Source organism: Cebidichthys violaceus, unplaced genomic scaffold (assembly GCF_023349555.1).
Source record: "Cebidichthys violaceus isolate CVI_PGR_0920_01 unplaced genomic scaffold, fCebVio1.0.p SCAF_11, whole genome shotgun sequence".
In the NCBI taxonomy this organism is placed as follows: Eukaryota; Metazoa; Chordata; class Actinopteri; order Perciformes; family Stichaeidae; genus Cebidichthys; species Cebidichthys violaceus.
The window spans coordinates 5,483,867-5,502,066 of NW_027176274.1; the positions used below are offsets into that span (position 1 = coordinate 5,483,867).

General features: G+C 44.0%; 1 protein-coding gene across 1 annotated transcript in view; it reads left to right on the forward strand.

Moving 5' to 3' along the window:
• LOC137866038 (partitioning defective 3 homolog B-like) overlaps positions 1-18,200 on the forward strand; it is a 181,638-nt gene that overhangs the window by 110,467 nt on the left and 52,971 nt on the right. The window contains exons 20-21 of the mRNA XM_068701680.1: positions 3,830-3,940; positions 4,311-4,679. Of these exons, the coding sequence (XP_068557781.1) occupies positions 3,830-3,940; positions 4,311-4,679 (480 nt within the window). The remainder of the gene's footprint in view (positions 1-3,829; positions 3,941-4,310; positions 4,680-18,200) is intronic.

Below are 18,200 nucleotides of genomic sequence, written 5' to 3' on the forward strand. Positions count from 1 at the left end.
TCCACATTTAAGTAATTCATCATAGAGAAACAAATGTACAGAATAATGGAAATATGGAAAAATAGTAACAGAAAATATAGCCTGACCTCCAGCACCTCTGTACGTTTGTAAATGTGCATTGTGGTGACACTTAGCTTGAGATGTAACTAATTACTACAGACGACATTTTAAACTACATGACATGAAGAGGACGTTGTTGACAGGCAGAGAACACTTAAAGAAACAAACGTTTTTGCCGACTGCTCAAAGATGCAGAGAGAAGGAAAAGGTCAAACATGAGTGTCTTGACATCATGAGACAAGCCGGTTGACCTCCTGTTTACTTCCATCTCCTTGTTCTCTTTGCACATGCTTGCAGGTACAAAGACAAATACACTGGCATCCCTACAACGAGTATACAGTATATAGCTTTCTATTTCTGTCACTTCCCTCACATGAAAAGGCCACATGCACACACAAGAACAGAGACCTTCAGCTTGATGTATGTCTGTGGCTTCTATACGTTTCTGCCTATATCTAAGTGTGTACAGTCATTAAATTGAGTGTTTGTATCCGTGCAAGTTGCCTCCCAGTATAGCTCAGTAATAATACCTTCAAGAGGGCCTGGAGAGAGAAGGCAGGTCTAATTAAGCTGTAGGTGTCCATTATCCTCATACATCTTTACGCTTCCCTCTATACCTCCCTGGCTGCTCTTTTCCCTTCCATTTGCTGAAAAAAAGAAAATTACAGAAGCTTTCTTGTTTATTCTAATTGGTCTTGTTCATCTTCACTGGTGAACTTGACCCTGTGGAGAAATACATGTTTTTGCGTAGCCTATTTACTTTTCAAAATGTAGTACTTTTCCCCAAAACCCTCATATAAAATAAGTGTAAAATGTATTGCTACTGACTGAGCAGCGCTGATCTCTGAGGTCAGTATGGAGAATGTAGAAGCAAATGGTTGGAGTATTATCGTATTGTTTTGTCTTATCTGTTGCCGTCCATCTGGAACGTCTTTCTTCAGTTTACAGGTTTTGTGTATGGACTCTGTACATCTATTGTCGTTTGAATGTCATTTCTGTAAGCTGTGATTGACAGTGATGAATGTGTTCAGAAAAAATACGACCAAACTGCTGAAACTCTGAGAGACGGTCAAAATGCCGCTGCTGTCTTAGAACTAGTTATAAACGTGTGGTGTGGGCCTACCGGAGACTGTACGCTCTGTCTACGTTTAATCACGTGTTTGTTGGATTAAATCCAAAGAAAGAAGAAGAAAAGAAGAAGAAGAAGAAGAAGAAGTGGCAGAAACGAGAGAATGACTTTGAGTTTCCTTTTGTTGGCTTTGTTTGAGTTGCTACGGCGCCGCTAACCGGAGGACCGTCTCCCGGAGTCTTCTGTCGGCAGAGCGGACGACAGCAAAAATACGAGTCGTTTTCATTTCTGTCACCTTTGATTTAATCATATTAACAATGTGAATTCAAAGTGATTGACAAGCCTACCCTCAGGGCAGCTCTACCTCTTCGCCTGTTGAGGAACAGGTTGTATCACAAGACAGGACGGGCCGGAGCTAGCTGGTTAGCATGCTCATTTCAGCAGATACATCTGCAACACAAGACATAGATGTCTATGACGTAACGTCAACACACTTCACATTCTGTTGACAAAGTTAAATTTTTCAATGTTTTAAATGAATATTCTAGTCATATCTTCTACATTGCACCTTTTAAAGAGCTTTAAAAGTAATATTTTCTCTCTCTGGAACTCTAGCCTTATCCCTAATTTATATTTCATCTTTTATTTTCCCGTTTCTAGAGAAGAAGAAATTGGGATGACAGCATAGAGGAAAGGGGAGGGGGGGGGTGTTAGAGGTTAAGTGCTGTGAGAGAAGTGTTTGATACCGAGGGGCGACGTGCCAAATGAGGCGGCGTCATGAAGGGGTGACGGCGAGGTACAAGCTATGGATGGGAAGGAACAGAAATGAGGTTAATGTGAGAACGGGAGGAGAGCTGTGAGGTAGAGGAGGAGGAAAAGGTAAAAAGGAAGAGAGGTGAACGAGGGGTAAGTGAGGGGAAGAGAGAGAGTTGAAGAAAGGGGTAAGCCTGTAGCTCAGTGAGGTAGTAGTCATTAGAGCGAGGCTTGTCCCCTGTGAGGCAAACACACACTCACACTGTTAATGCACACACACACACACACACACACACACCGTTATGGCCCTCCATTGAGCCCCCCTCCATGGGCGGTGAAAAAGCTTCCTGACCCCCCCCCCCCCCCCCCCCCCCCCCCCCCCCAGTCCACATTAAGCATTTCAAAGAAAACAATCAAATCACCTCAGCGTACATACTGCGTTTTGTTTTTCTAGCAACGTTCGCAAGCTAAACTACAAAATAGTCACACATAAAATCACACATTGGAATGACCACGAATGCCCATTTGAATAATGCACAAGCAGGTTAAGTAGAGTAATACTTCAAAAACAGCAGCAGCAGTGGGTAGACATCAATAAATTCACCAGCTAAATAAAACATAAGGTGTGTTATAAGGTCACGGTTTGCATGTTGGAGATATTAACTATTTAGCGCTTTTGACTGGCTCAGTTAACCGTATCCTCACCATGTAGCTGCTGGCGTGAGAGGTTTAATGAGAGCAGTGCTATACATGATTATGACATTTTAAAGCCTCCGAATGGCTCTTAATAACTAAATATCGATCAGTCATTTGTCAGCATTGAAGTTGAACTAAACCATGTTCTTGGTTTAAGAAGGAAAACAATACATAAAATGTAATTCATGGTTCACTGTGAATTGTTTCCTCTTTCAAACCATGTGTCTCCACACACTCCAGTGGTAATGCTGCTCAACTGTGTTGCTCTCTTTGCCCCATAGACGCTCACATTGTTCATCCACGTTCAGTTTTAATAATCAGCTGTGTGTGTATTAGTGTGTCTGCGTGAGTCCTCTCCTGGCATTGGCTCGTGCCGTGTCCAGTGGCCCTGAGTGTGCTGCTGATGCTGACCACTCACAAACTGTATTGACTGCTGTGGTTTGAGTATTGATGTGCGGCCATCTTCTAATTTAGATTAGGTTGTATAGAGCACCAATAGCTTTACATCTAGCCTGCTTCTAACTCGTTTATTGAATGCTCCCACTCTAGATATTGCAACTACAGAAAAATACATATAGATTTGTATGTTGTCAATCTACATTTGATTGTCCAACTACCTGCTGTTTACCTATTTTTGATATGTGCGTTTACTGTATCTGTTTGCCTTTTATACCTTTAGTATTTGTATATTATAGTTCATGGACTTTAAGTGATTTGTATGATAAAATGCTCTAAAAGAGGAAAAACTAGAAGAGACACGGAAGCCAACTTACGTTTTTTAGAGCATTTCAAGGTTAATTGTGACTTCACTGTAGCGTCAGCTGCAGGGCAGCGTAGCAACAGTTCAGCGGCAGCAGCAGAGCTGATGAGCTGCAGCGTGATCCACCTTCACGCCTTCGGTTCAGGCTGTGTGTTTGTGTCCGTGAGTAAGAGGACGGACAGAAGCAGAAATGACTCGACACTGAGTCACAGGCTGCTCTCGCACTGAATAACGCAAGTGTGTGTGTGTGTGTGTGTGTGTGTGTGTGTGTGTGTGTGTGTGCGTTCATGTCACTACGTCTGCATGTGATTTCAGCCATGCGTGTTTCTTGTGAGAACATAAGAACAGTGTTAATTAATGTTGTGTTTGTTCCTCATCTGCTGTTGAAATCCCCACACAGTTATGATGCCGTGATGTTCTTTCTCTACTTGACTCTCTCTCTTACTCATTGTGTCTGATGCCCGTCTGCATCACTTCTTCTCTCCGTCCAGATTCGGGAAGAAGAAAGAGGAGAAAAAGGAGGCGAAAGCAGCTCTGCAGCGACAGAAGTCGGACGTTATGAGTGATCATGAGTTTGAGAGGATGAAAGACGAGAGGGAAAGGTGGGGAGCTTTGATGATGAATGGTTTTTTTTGGGGGGGGGGGATTTTTGCTTTAAATTTGCTGACACACAAGACTCAAATAATGTGTGACATCGAGGGGAATTCGGCAACCATCTTTTGTTTTCCTTCTCCATTTCAGATGGTTGTTCACTCATTATTCTCATGGAACACATTAACGCCATTCCTTTCTTTGTATTGTTCATCCTTCTCTCCGTTCTCTCTATCCCTCTCTTCACCATGCTCGTCGTTCCCGAGCTCTACGCTGTAATGGCTTTCTTCCGTGCGGTTCGTTTAAAGATGTTTCTTTGTGGTAGCCCTCGTTGTCACTCGGTCATCGTTATCATTAATTGGCTCTCCATCTGTCTGTCAGGATCGAGGCAGGGCACCCCGAGCTGAGAGAGCACCGGCTCAGAGACCAGCAGGGCGTGTCGCCGTATCCAGATGTCGAAGATGATGACACGGACCCCAACTATGCCCGGATACAATCCTTCAGGGGCCGAGATGTGGGTCCGATGCCGCAGCCACCGCCTCAGTCGCCTCCCTACAGCACAGTTCAGCACGGCCATGTGGGCGCCCCTTCCCTCCAAGGCCCCTCTGCCTTTCCAGGGCATGGGAATCACGGTACCGACCCGGGAGCCGTCCCTGATGATGACCCCCTTGACAGGCTGTACGCCAAAGTCAACAAACCAAGAGGAGCTGGACCCGCATCGCCTCCTGTTTCTGCTGCCGCCAATGACGGGTAAGAACTTCTCAGGACACGCTCATAAGAGGCTGAAAAAAGCTCCTGCTTGAGGGTGCTACTTGGAGTTTTTCATCAGAGTAAAAAGGTCCAGTAGTTTGACACGAGTGGCAGAATTGGTACAATTCCATCAAGTCTTAAATTTGATTTTAGCATAAAAAAAGATCTTAGAATATGAGTTTGTCCTTTTTGAAACCTGTAAACAAACCCAGGCCCTCCTTCCTGATAGGTGGGCTGATGCTCCCAGGTTTCCCCCTGCTCCGTTCCTCTTTCATCCCTCTTCACTTTTACAGTGCAACATCTTGCTGATGCTTCATATTTCTCCCTCTCTTTTCCCCTCCTGTCTAAATCTGGTCTATCTGCCACGGGCCAGTGTGTGTGTGTGTGTGTGTGTGTGTGTGTGTGTGTGTGTTTGTTTGTTTGAGAACAGACAAAGCGATAGAGACAGACGGACAGACAAAAAGAAGAGTTTGAATTGTTTGTGCTTGCTTTGAGCTTCAGTGCATACCCACTGACATACATATAGTGTGTGTGTGTGTGTGTGTGTGTGTGTGTGTGTGTGTGTGTGTGTGTGTGTGTTGTGTCTCAAAGAAATCACTGCCGGGTTCAGTGTGTTCCTCTCAGCTCTGCTATCCTTGCTCCTTACCTTTATTATGTCAGTCACAGCTCATGTACTCCTGAATATATCTACCGGTGCAGATATCCACTCTCTCACGCACACACACACACACACACACACACACACACACACACACACACACACACACACACACACACACATCCACCTTAATTTCTGTACGTGTCTTCATGCGAGGAAGTAACCCTGTCTGATGGACAGTTTCATGCTTCATGGAAATGTTTCCTGACACTGTATTTCTCACATATTGTCTCCTCTCTGCATAAACAGTGCTTCATTATGAAAAGTCAAGACGTATTTGACCTTAGTTGGTCGGGTACACTTCTTGCACAAGAGGAGGGGATCCAGCAGAGTTCAGGTTTAGTCAATCCAAGACACTGATGTAAACGCAGCGCCAGGTTCTACCCAAACTATACTAAGATCAAGAGGCAATGCTACTTAAACAGAGTGCCATATAAGTACTTTTTATATAGTCTACTATGAAATTATCAGTATGTAGTATGTTGTGAAATGATACCTTTTGAAACAAGTATTCTCTCCTCAACTGCAGGTTTTCATAGATAGCCCATGAATTCTGCTCTCCTCTGTTTTAGACTAAAGACACATTGTTTGCTTTGTCTCCAATGATGCAATGCATGATTACACGTGCAGCTAGATATGTTAATCACAATAGTCAGTTTGAAATATGTAATATTTAAGCATCGCATCTTTTGTTTCTGTACATTTGTGATATGGTATGTCAGTATTTCAGTTTGTAAGATAGTCACTTTATTCAACAGATAACTAGACGCATAAGTAAGTCCCATGGATCCAGGCTGTGCTTGTGTGACTACTTTGTTTAATTCATCCAATATTTATTTACTTAGGTTTCCTTCCTTAAGAGAAGTAAAACGAGTCTAAGGATGTCTTGATTTTTTTTGGAAACCTATATCCACGGCCCCAGCAGTCCTGGCAGATAGTGCTATTCATTTATCATCACTTCCTGAAACCTGATGATGCAGACAGAAGCAAGTCCAAGTATCGGCTGACAGTAATCGATGGTGCCAACAAAAAAAAGAAAAAAAAGAAGGCAGTTGTGTCAGCGGCGTGTGTGTGTGTGTGTGTGTGTGTGTGTGTGTGTGTGTGTGTGTGTGTGTGTGTGTGTGTGTGTGTGTGTGACTCGGTGTTGGTGTGCGTCGAGGGAGGCCAGAGCCGCGGCATGCATGTGGGAGACGGAGATAAACAAAATCACTAAGGACTCCATTCCATCAGCACCTCAGCAAAGCAATGAACCACACCGATTTACACACACACACACACACACACACACACACACACACACAGTTGGGTTTTCATGACTTCTGGGGACATTGCATCGCCTTAATTTCCTGGAGACCTACCCTAACCATAACCCCTGGAACCCTAATCCTTACTCTAACCTTAAACCTAACCTTAAACCAGGTCTGATTCATGTTATGGGGACATGCATTAGGAAGGCCCCAACAACGTGACTATGTAAACACACGTTGAGCTCGCAAATGTACAAAGTTGTGTGTGCATGTACCATTGTGTGTGTGTGTGTGTGTGTGTGTGAGTGAGTGAGTGAGTGAGTGAGTGAGTGAGTGAGTGAGTGAGTGAGTGTGTGTGTGTGTGTGTGTGTGTGTGTGTGTGTGTGTGTGTGTGTTTGTGTGTGTGTGCAAACAGAATATTAGATGCGGATAGATGGCCATCTGTTCGAAAGCGCGTCATGGATATTAAAAATGGCTCAGAAAGCCAGACTATGAAAGAAGAAGTGCCTCGTCCTTGATAATGCTGGATAATGATGATCATTTAAGGGCTGAAACAACACCGTCAGCTGGAATTAGACGGCCCTCTCTGACTTCCACCCTCCTCTGGAAGCTGTGAGTGCTGCTCGATGACCAAATACACAAATAACCGGCTGAGTCGGAGGAAATGATAATAACTTTTAGTCCGTCTTGATTAGAAAATAGAGATCAGCTGGAATGTTCGGTGAACAGGATGTAATACTTCATAATGCAATTTGGCAGCTTTTACCTTGTTGGCTTCTTTCAACAAACATTGTCGCATCAACAAGTTGATAGCTTTTTAATGGAGCCGTCATTTCAAGTCACATAATCTTAAAATGTAAGAGTCTGATTACACATGTGTTTTGTTCAATTTGTGCTACCTGCCTTTAATTTCTGGTCATCATGTTACCACACAGCAGATGATCAGATATGCAGATTCTATACCAGCACTGTGCTATTTCATGTCGCCTTTGCTTACCCGTGCAGTCTGCTCTGTAACTACTGGTGCACCTCCACTAATTTAAAAAGCCCTCATAGTGATTTTACTCTGCAGCTGGGTCTGAGCCAAGCACTAAAACAGCTCATAAATGCTATTCTTTCATATCTATCTCTGGATTACACGTGTAACAAAAAGCACATTACCAATCAATAGGCACTCAGTAGTTGCCCCTAATGCTTAAATTTGTCAAAAGCTTTGACAAACTCCAAAGTAGAGGTGCAGCAGGCCTCTGAAATAACAATGAGGTTTTCCTTTGTTCCCCAATTCTTCCACTGAATGACTCAAATGAGCATCAAGGTCACGCCCAGTTTCGTCGTCTCTGCAGGAGTTCAGACGTCACGTCGGTTCCTCCGGACGGCGGGCCGCCTCGTACGAGCAGCTTCCATATAAGTCGCTTATATTCCCACGGCACACATTCATGTGCCTGGCTGCGTGTTTGTGAGTGCAAAGAGATTTATTTGTCTGTTATCGGCGGTTTGCTTTAAACAGCACTATTATGGAGGGACAGTTATTTAACCACATAGCACTGTAATATATCACACTGTCTGCTTCTCAACCAGCCCAGCACCTTTAATTCTAAAGGGCACCGCCGGCTCGATTCCTTATGCATGGAAGAGTTTAATGCAGACTCATTTAGTGAACCCATTACACACACACACACACACACACACACACACACACACACACACACACACACACACACACACACACACGTTTGGGTAAGGATTACACTTACACAGAGGCATGAATGTGTGTCTCACACAGGCCAAATAGAATCCACTCTTATCTAAATGTTTCCTCCTGCCTCTTTCCACAGAAGTCTTTCCTCCGTTATCCTCCTGTTCATGAGATGAGCTCCACAATAAAGCTTCTCATTTAGATAATGCTACGTGTGAACAATGGGCCTTTACATTTGCAGGTTGTTGTTATTTGCCAGAATGCTCTTATATATATATATACCGCTGAGTGACATCACCTTTATTATGTGATGTGCATTTTAGAATGAGCGCTCACGCAGCAGGCTGGATGCGACAGGAAGTTGTCTTTCCTGTATTTGCTGCCGCTCAGCCGCTAGCCAGGCTTATGTCGGGTGGCGAGAGAGGAAAAACAAAGATGCATTTTCATGTTTCGTCAGCGTAGCGTGGACGTACGGTCCTTCTCCTCGTGGCTCCGCTGCCTCTCCTCCACGTCGGTGCACAGATGGACAGCGTGGAGGCTGAGTGGCTCACATAGGGAAGGTAGTAGCTGTGGGAATCCGGCTGCGAGAAGAGAAGAAGGACGCCAGCTTAAGGAGCTCTTTTTTCAAGATTTTCAAGTAGAGAGCAGGATTCTGTTGCCCACCCTGTGCGTACACACACACATGCACGTACACACACACACACACACACACACTATCTCTCTCTCTCATCCTCTCCCTAGAAACCTTTTCCTCTTGCGCACTCGCACGCTTAGGTGCATGCACAGCAGCGAGTAGTTAGGATGTCAAACACTGAGTCCATTTTCTGAAGTGACCACCCAAGCCTTGTGATAAGTGCTGCCCTCCGGTTTTCTTGAGTGGGTGCCCCCCCCTCCCACCCTCCCACCCTCGCCCAATCACTACCACCACCACTACCACCTAACCCCTCCAAGTGCGCCCCCCCCCCCCCCCGCAGGTTACCATAACAACCACGACCTCTGGCACTCCTCCAATTAGAAGACAATCAGTCTGGAGAGAGCGCAGTGGAGAAAGAGAGAGGTGCTGCAGCGCGTGAGTGAAAGATAAGCGGAGAGCAAATAACATCAAGAAAGTAACGTAAAGGAAAATAAAGAGCGGGGTGAGAAGGCAGAGCTTATATGTATACCAGTTTACTACAAACTATATGTACACAACTCACCTTTTACATTTTAGACACACATAGAGAAAGACCACGGTCGATATGAGAACAGCTTTCATTCCGAATTAAGCTGAATAAACATCTGCCCCGCCCCCCTCCCTTCTTAGTGTCACTCTATTTGTGTTTATTTTGGGGTTTGCTTGACTAAAGAGGATAAACATGTTGGAAATGTCTCTTGCCATCGGCTTTCACTCGTCTCACCATCTGCCACGGCGAGAAACTTTAGTTTGTGCTGGAGGAGCAGCCGCCCTGTTGCTGCTTCACATCACACAGAGACAGCCTCTTCCTTCTGTACTGCAGACGTCCTGTGAGATAGATGGACCATTACTGTTGGTGCGACGCAGCGCAAGTTGTAGAGTAGAGGCAAGCAAGGCTTCTTTTGACTGCGAAAATGAGGTGTATGAGATACTTAGTCATAGTCAGTGTATTACATATTACAGTAGAACTCAGAGTTTGAAGGACCAGACCAGAGTACCAGGACCAAAGCGGTGCACTGGTGTGGACGGGGGCAGCCGGGACATTTATTTTATACACCTCAAAGAAAGCCCCACCTAAAAAAATCTATATCATTTCTTTGAGGTTGCTAAAATATCTTTCGTCCACAGCGGTGCACTACTTTGTCTGTTTCTCATAACCGGGGGGCGTGCCGACCGCCAGCTACTACACTGATGGATCGGCGCCTCATACAAACCCCACCTCTAATTATCCAAACTATCCCTTTAAGCCTGCATATATTGCTCTCGTCCTATTTCACAGAGTACATGAAAGGAAACAGCATGCGCTCCCAAAATGTGCATTAAGGTTCGGCATGGTGGAATAGAGAGACACAGAGGGAGCTCGTACAGGAGAGAAGGATGAGCTTTTAGCATTGCTTGGCTGCTCACTGGAGAGGCTTTCTTTCCTCCATGCTAATTAATCAGATATTCTTCCAGCTCAATGAGTGCCTCACAAACAGTAATACATACTCACTGTCTTTATCTTGCACACTTCACACACACACACACACACACACACACACACACACTACCACACACTGTGGAGGGAGCTTTTAGTGGCTGCCAGGTTGGTCTGTGCGGGTGCGTTTTCCACATCACTTTCTTCTTGTAGGTAATTAGTTTTGGTGGGGAGGGGGCTGTGTGTGTGTGTGTGTGTGTGTGTGTGTGTGTGTGTGTGTGTGTGTGTGTGTGTGTGTATATTAGGGGTTGTATCTTTGCTATCTTTGGGTAGTTGGTAGTTTCTGTGGCTCAAAGGTGTAGCGGGTCGCCTTCTCATCGGAAGTCCGCATGTCGAAGTGCCCTTGGGCAAGACACCGAAACCCACATTACACCGTCGGTGTGTGGGTGAATGAGCGTTAGTGTAGATCCTCATGAGCAGGGGGGCACCTTGCATGGCTGCCTCTGCCGTCAGTGTGTGAATGTTCACATGTAGTGTACAGTGCTTTGAGTGGTCGGAAGACTAGGAATGGACTTAATGTATAAATGCAGGTCCATTTACCGCCGACACCAAATCCTGTGGAAAAGGCTGCAGCGGCGACAGTAACTTACAGTTAACTCAACATGGATCTGAAGCTTCAGGCATGCTGGCTCATTGCCCTTCCTCCATGCAAGACAATGTCCACATTTCTCTGGAAATGAAACAATCTTTCTCTTAACGTCACTAACTAGTTCTACTTTCCCACAAAATGTGTTTGGCAGATCTGCAATACAACCTTATGTTGTCTGGTTGTTAATACCTATTTTGTCATTTATAAATGGAGGCTTTATATATATGTGGAAAAAAAAAAGTGCATTGTTATTGAAATTTCAGCTAATTTAACTACTGAAAGAAGCGAGCAGATTCAAGTGCCATGGCGGATATGAGAGAGACGTTTGGAGTGCTGTGGAACTAAAGGGAGCTAAAACGGAGGGTTAAGTGGGATTAGGAATAAAGGGGAAGGGGAGCAGAAGAAAGAAAACGGGGAAGGGGTGAAACAGAAGAGAGGTATGGAGAAGAAAGAGCCAGAACGAGTGTTTGGGGCTAAAGGAACAAATTAGCAGGAGGGACTGTTGAAAACGGGGGATTTCTTTCTGAAAGCAGGAGGAGAGGGATACAGAGTAAAGAAAGAGGAGGATAAAGGTTAGCGAAAATAGGGGGAACAGACAAAAGAACAGAATGAAAAGAGAAGAGGAGCGAGCTGTAGAGATTTGGGAGAAAATGGCTGAGGGTCAGCACATGTTTAGAGCTAAAAAAATAAATAAATGTAAGAGATGAGGATGATTTGGAAGAGAGAATAGAGGGTCTGTGGGCTGAAAGGAGACATGAGTGGACCCTAGTAATTGCAGGGATGAGAAAAGAGGATCAACTAGTGAAGAAAAAGGGAGAAAAGGAGAGGAAGCGAGGGATTCTGAGGGGAGGAGACACCAAGATGTTTCAGGATGATTCAACAGATGAGATGGGGAACGAGGTGGACCAAGTGAGGACAATGAGGAGGGGGGGTCGGTAAATGTCCAGGAATAAAAGGGCAAATTAGATGGGGAAGAGAAGGGGAAGCTGGACTGAGACGCTGGAAGTAAAGAATGTGTCGAGGACTCAACGAGAGGCATGAGAAGAGGGTGGGGGGGGTTGATGAAGAGCAAACGAGAATAGACCCAGAGTGCGTGTTTTGCGGACTCAAAGCACATGATTCAGCCCGGCTAATAAGAGAAAGCTCTCAAGAGGCACTCGTCCGCTCCATCCCTTCCTCCCCTCCTTGCTCCCTTTCCTTCAATATACCCCGTTCTGGGTCTCTCCCCCCCCCCCCCCCCCCCGTTGCACTCTTCCTCCTCTCATTTATGATTTCCGCCTCTCGTATTTGCCAAGTAGTTCTCAATGAAAAATAAATTCCATGCAAAAGACATCCGCCCGCGATGGAGCACGGACACGGTAAAAGGACACACGTACACTCCGGCTCTTAACAGGACACACACACACACACACACACACACACACACACACACACACAGATGGACACATTCAAAGTTTCAAGGAACAACAGGTATCCGCTCGGGGTGAAATCTTTCATGTTATTTCCATCTCTATAGATATTTGTTGTTCCTTTCACTCATTTATCTTTTACCTTTGTTCATATAGTAAGGATGAAAAAAAGTGAATTTGATTGAATTGTAAGTACCTAGTTTATATATTGTTTGTATATCGTGTGCGTCAGATTATATGTGGATTATGAATCATACACAGTGCGTTACTGGCGGTAGTTGCCCAGCCCGTAGTGGACTTGGCTTGGGAACCGGAGGGTTGCAGGTTCAAGTCCCGTTCGGACCAAGTATGGATCGTGGACCGGTGGCTGCAGAGGTATGAGTGTGCCTGCAGGGCGCTTCAAAGGCTGCTCCGGTGCTACGACCCCTCTGAAGAATGCATTTGTGTGGGAAGAGATACATTTCCACCGCCTCGTGTTGATTATTGTAATACGCATCTTAATCGACTTGTTTCTATGCTCTGTCGTGTGGGAGTGGGTGAGTGGTGGATGCCAAGACAAAATGTATATTCATACCATTTAACCCTGAAGTTGTCCCCACACCTTTGTAGATACATTCAAACTCATATTTGGGGATTAAGCTGGATCTTGTTGAGAAAGGGTAGAGTCAGTTATTATGCTTGAGGTTGGGTTAAATTATTCTGGATAAGATGAAGGAGGCTTTATTACATATATTAAATCATATATTAAATCTCATAAAACTACTCTGGTTGAGTCCACATGGCCAGCAAATATTTGTATAACCGGCAAAAAAAACATAAAAAACGCCAGAGAGTAAAGTAAAGGTCAGCTAGAGCGACTTATCAAACCTTGTAAACTTTATCCTTTTATTTTGTTATAGTCATCTATAGTGTTTTTTCTTTCTTTCTAGAAACACAATTCAAATGATTAGGAAATAAAAGATTGTATGTTAGTGATTAAAACAAGCCTTGTCATTAATAGTGTTAATGCTGTATTATAAGCTGCTTAGAGCTGCTGTTAGGGAGTTAAACATTATTCCCTCTCAAATATTTAATTATGTCGTTGTGAAAACATCTCTTTCAATCAACTGGATTAATAATCACTTTAACTGAACAGAGCCTGAACACTTCATAGTGGAACTGAACCGAACATTTGTCCGCTAGACGTTAGCGGTGCTGCTAACGTTACACAGATTGGTTGTTTACAATGTAACACTATCAGGGATCGCTGAAACAGAAAGCGTAAATGACGATTTGCATATTTTTACTGGATATTGGCGGATAACGAACGTCAATAAAAGTTGAATTCACTCTGTGATAGTTAAACCGTGCAAGTAATCTCACGGATCCACAATTGTCCGTTACGCCACTAATTGATCAATTATCAATATTGTGATGTCAGATTAGATATCGTCGTAAATTTTGAATATCGTAATAAGGCTCGCATGCTGTCTAGGTTTTACAGGCCACAGACTGCTCCATAGCTGTTATGACAAACAATGTCATCCCATCTGAAAATCTTTTTATGGATTGTTTTAAATGCAATGAAATGAAATATAACATGTGACCAGTTAAATATAACGCTGAACTATGAATCAAAACCCACAGGACAGCCGTTAACCCCTTGTGTCAGGTATAAATCCAGCTTTAAAGAGATGCCATCCACAGCTATTGTGGTTGGCAGAGGCATTAGGCGAATTGGCCTCCAGCCACACACACACACACGCACACACACACACACACACACACACACACACACACACACACACACACACACAAATGGCTGTTAAAGTCAAAGGGGAATGTTGAGCCAGACAGCCTGCCTACATGATTTTATGCCAGACAGTTTACCACCTGTAGAGCTGCTTCTCTCTCTTTCTGTCACACACACACACACACACACACACACACACACACACACACACACACACACACACACACACAGAGGGCTTGTCTAAATAATGTTATGCCAGACAATTTTCAATCTCTACAATACGCACACACACACACTGATTATCATGAGGATTGGATGCCAGCCTCCTCTGCCACTGTGAGTGTCTCTCTTGCACACGGCGGCGTTTAGACAGCCAGTCTGATTGATGTCATGGCAGTCGATAGAGCACTAATTACTCCCCGTGCTTTGACGCCGCCGCGTAAAGAGAGGTGTCATATCCTGTCAGCTGCATTTTAAAAACACGTGTCACTTCCTGTTAGCCTGGAGAGGAAAAGAGAGCAACAGAGCAACCTGACAGCACATACGCTCCACATACACAACCGCAGTTACTTCTTTCTCTCTCACTCTCTCTCGCCGTTCTTGCCCCTTTCTTTCTCTTCCCGCCCGACCCACCTGCCAACGTTGGTGATCTTTTGTTGTCGGACTTCATTAGCGGAGACGTCGGCTAATTAGAGCCTAGCGACGGGCTCGGGAGATTAGGAGGAAGACGACGATGAGGAGCGAGGCGAGGGAGATGTGGGCAGAGGCGGCGGAGATGGGCAGACGATGAAGAGATTAAGATGGAGTGGGAGGGAAGGGATGACGGCAGAGATGATTACCTGCATAAATTGTGGAGGGTAGAACGAGGCGAGAGAGTGGGCAAAAAAAAAAAAAAAGGATGAATGGAGGAATTAAAAAAATAGATGGTGGAGTAAGAGTGACAGGAAGTGTGAATATCCGCCGCACTGAGTCACAGTAAGGCAAATGTAATGCATCCTAGAAATGTCAAACATGACCGAACGTGTAATATAAAGAAGACACATGACGGACAATAACTCGCTTTGATTAAGTTGTTTTTGTTACTTGCAACTCATCCTGTATTGGTGTGTGTGTGTGTGTGTATGTGTGTGTGTGTGTGTGTGTGTGTGTGTGTGTGTGTGTGTGTGTGTGTGTGTGTGTGTCAGCCAAGTGAAACACAGACACAAGATACAGGGAGAGAGAGGCAGCGTCATTGACCTGTTGTGATGTAGCTGATCCTCGTCAGACACAGCTGATAACGATCCTCTACTCCACGACTGGACTCGGGGGGGGGGGACGAACAAAGCAAAGACAACGACTCCCTCTTGTCACTATCGGTCAACTACGTTTGCTCTGTTGTGTTCCCTCAGCTATCGACCGCCCGTCCCGTCACTGCCGGGAGAGGACACCAGCCTGAAAGTAATACAGCCATCATCGTTATTACACTGTCCGTTTGTGAGCGCAAACAGTTCAACCGCTGACTGTTATATAGTTGTATTTAATTGAATTAAATTAAGGGATTGTGTGTTATTTAAATGAATTCATGCAGTATTGGTTAAAAAGGCTTCCAGGTTCCTGCCTTGTTACATGTCTCACAGGGAGTCTATGTCCATTTACTGTTGCCTTGAAAAGGGTAAGACAGTCCTCTATAGCGTTGACATTTCTCAAGCAGCAGTTATTGTTCGCTGCATTGATTAGCATCAGCAGGATGCAAAAGCACAAATTCCCTCTTTTCCATTTATATAGAGCGTGTAACGTCTCTTAAGCTTTTTTTTTTTTTTAAATCAATTGCAGTTTATGTTTTCAAGCTTTTTATTGATTTTTCCAAATGGCTATCATGACTTTGTGTTTGTGCTAATGAAAGGAAATCCTACTTTACGGCTTCACTTTTTTCTTTCAGAAGGTCAAGAGCTCTCCCTTGCATCCTTCTCTTGTCTTTGTTCCTTCCAAGAATGCAACACTGACTCTCACATGCACATGGCAATATTTGGAAAGCACAATTTGACTCCCTCTGATACTGAATCTGAGCCCTCTGTCCATCCTAGAGATGTCAACAGAACCTCACTAGTTTCTTGTTTTTCTACACACACACACACACACGCTCACATACACAACATTTGCAGACATGCGATAAATCAGACTGAGCTGAGGGTGTGAATGACATATTCCCCCTGTGCCACATCTAAGAGGAGACCATACATCACCTGTCTGTGCGCGAGCTTACGCCTGTGTGTTGCTGCTTGTGTGGCAGACTGCACCAGAGCCATTTTGTGTCAGATTTATGGAACCTTTTAGCTGAAAGTCATCCGTTAGAGAGCACTAAAGAAAACGTGCGTGACCTGTACTGTCTCCCCTTCTTTGTCTCACCCTTTGTCTTTTGTCTCTGTCTCTTTAACTGTCCCTGTCGTTCTTTGATACATCATATGTTTTTTTTTTCTGATGTAAGGAAAATACCAATAGATCTCCAGGTAGAGTTTCCTTTAGATACCAGTAATGGATTTACCCCCACAACGTGTTTATTTAAATTATTCATGTGGTTATTTAGTCTAGCTTAAAGTGAACCTGCTGATAATGCCTTTTCAAAGTATTTACATTTAATGTGGGCTTTAGAGTGTAAATAAATAAAGCATCTTTCAAAGTATTTAAACTTATGCACAGGTTTTTTTGTGCAGGATTTGACTGATTTTGCATCGCGTCATTAAAAATGAATGTTAAACATACATGACCTCACAGGTCTCACTTTTTCCTGGCTTCAGCAGCAGAGTCTCGCATTCAGATTGCTTGTGACGAAGATCCCAAAACTGATTAAAAGCAAACCAGAAAGCAGGTTTTAAAGCCTTTACCTCAAGAAAGTGCACCTTTCTTAACCAGGCTAGTAAATATTTACAGGCTTTAATGACAAGGACACATTCCTTTGCTGTGGACATTGATCTATTTCAGAGCATAGCTCTCCATGTTATTAATGGAACAGAAGTCTTAATTATTAATAGCAGCATTATTAACATCTCTGCCGGGTTTCTGATTCTGATTTTAAACATTTATAGAATTATTATTGGTGTGGCAGAGCTAGAGTGGGAGATTGATCTTCCTGTGGTGTGTGTGTGTGTGTGTGTGTGTGTGTGTGTGTGTGTGTGAGAGTGTGAGAGAGAGAGAGAGAGAGAGAGAGAGAGAGGAGTGGACTAAAGCTCAGACCTATGCTTTTATTTTGAAACATGCAAGCTTTATACACAACTTATTATTTTGGGCCTCAACATAATACTCAAATATTCCAAAATGAATGCCATAGTTGTTCCTGATGAGAGATTTAAGTAGTTAAGTAGAAAGTAAACATTTCAGTTGCAAACATATTTTTGGTATTGAGTCATAACGTAGTGTATCACACACACAGAACAATGCTATCAGGCCATTACCATATGAGTCAGCTCTATTGGTGTTTAATGACCACCAGGTAGTTAAACAGTGAAGTCATACATGTCTGCTTGTTTATGGCTTCCTTGTTTCTCCCATCAATAGCTTCCTGCGTCTGTGGTCATGGAACTATTTGCATAAATGTGTGTGTATGTTTTTGTGAGTGTTGTGTTATGTCTTTGTTTATCATATTTATTTATTCTTGAGCCCGCCCTCTTACTTTTATGCCGGGTCATAAATCTTATGAAGTGCCCTTTGTGTATGTGTGGGTGTGTATGCGTGTGTGTGGGTGTGTATGCGTGTGTGTATGTGGATGTGTGTGGGTGTGTATGCGTGTGTGTATGTGGATGTGTGTGGGTGTGTATGCGTGTGTGTATGTGGATGTCCGTGTGTGTGTGTGTGTGTGTGTGTGTGTGTGTGTGTGGATGTGTATGTGTATGTGTGGGTGTGTGTGCGTGTGTGTATGTGGATGTGCGTAGGTGTGTGTGTGTGTGTGTGTGTGTGTGTGTGTGTGTGTGTGAGAGAGAGAGATTTGTGCACATGCTGTCTGGACAGAAAATGAATGTTGTGTACATTTTATCACCCTATTCTCCCGGGCCCTCTGTCAATAATAT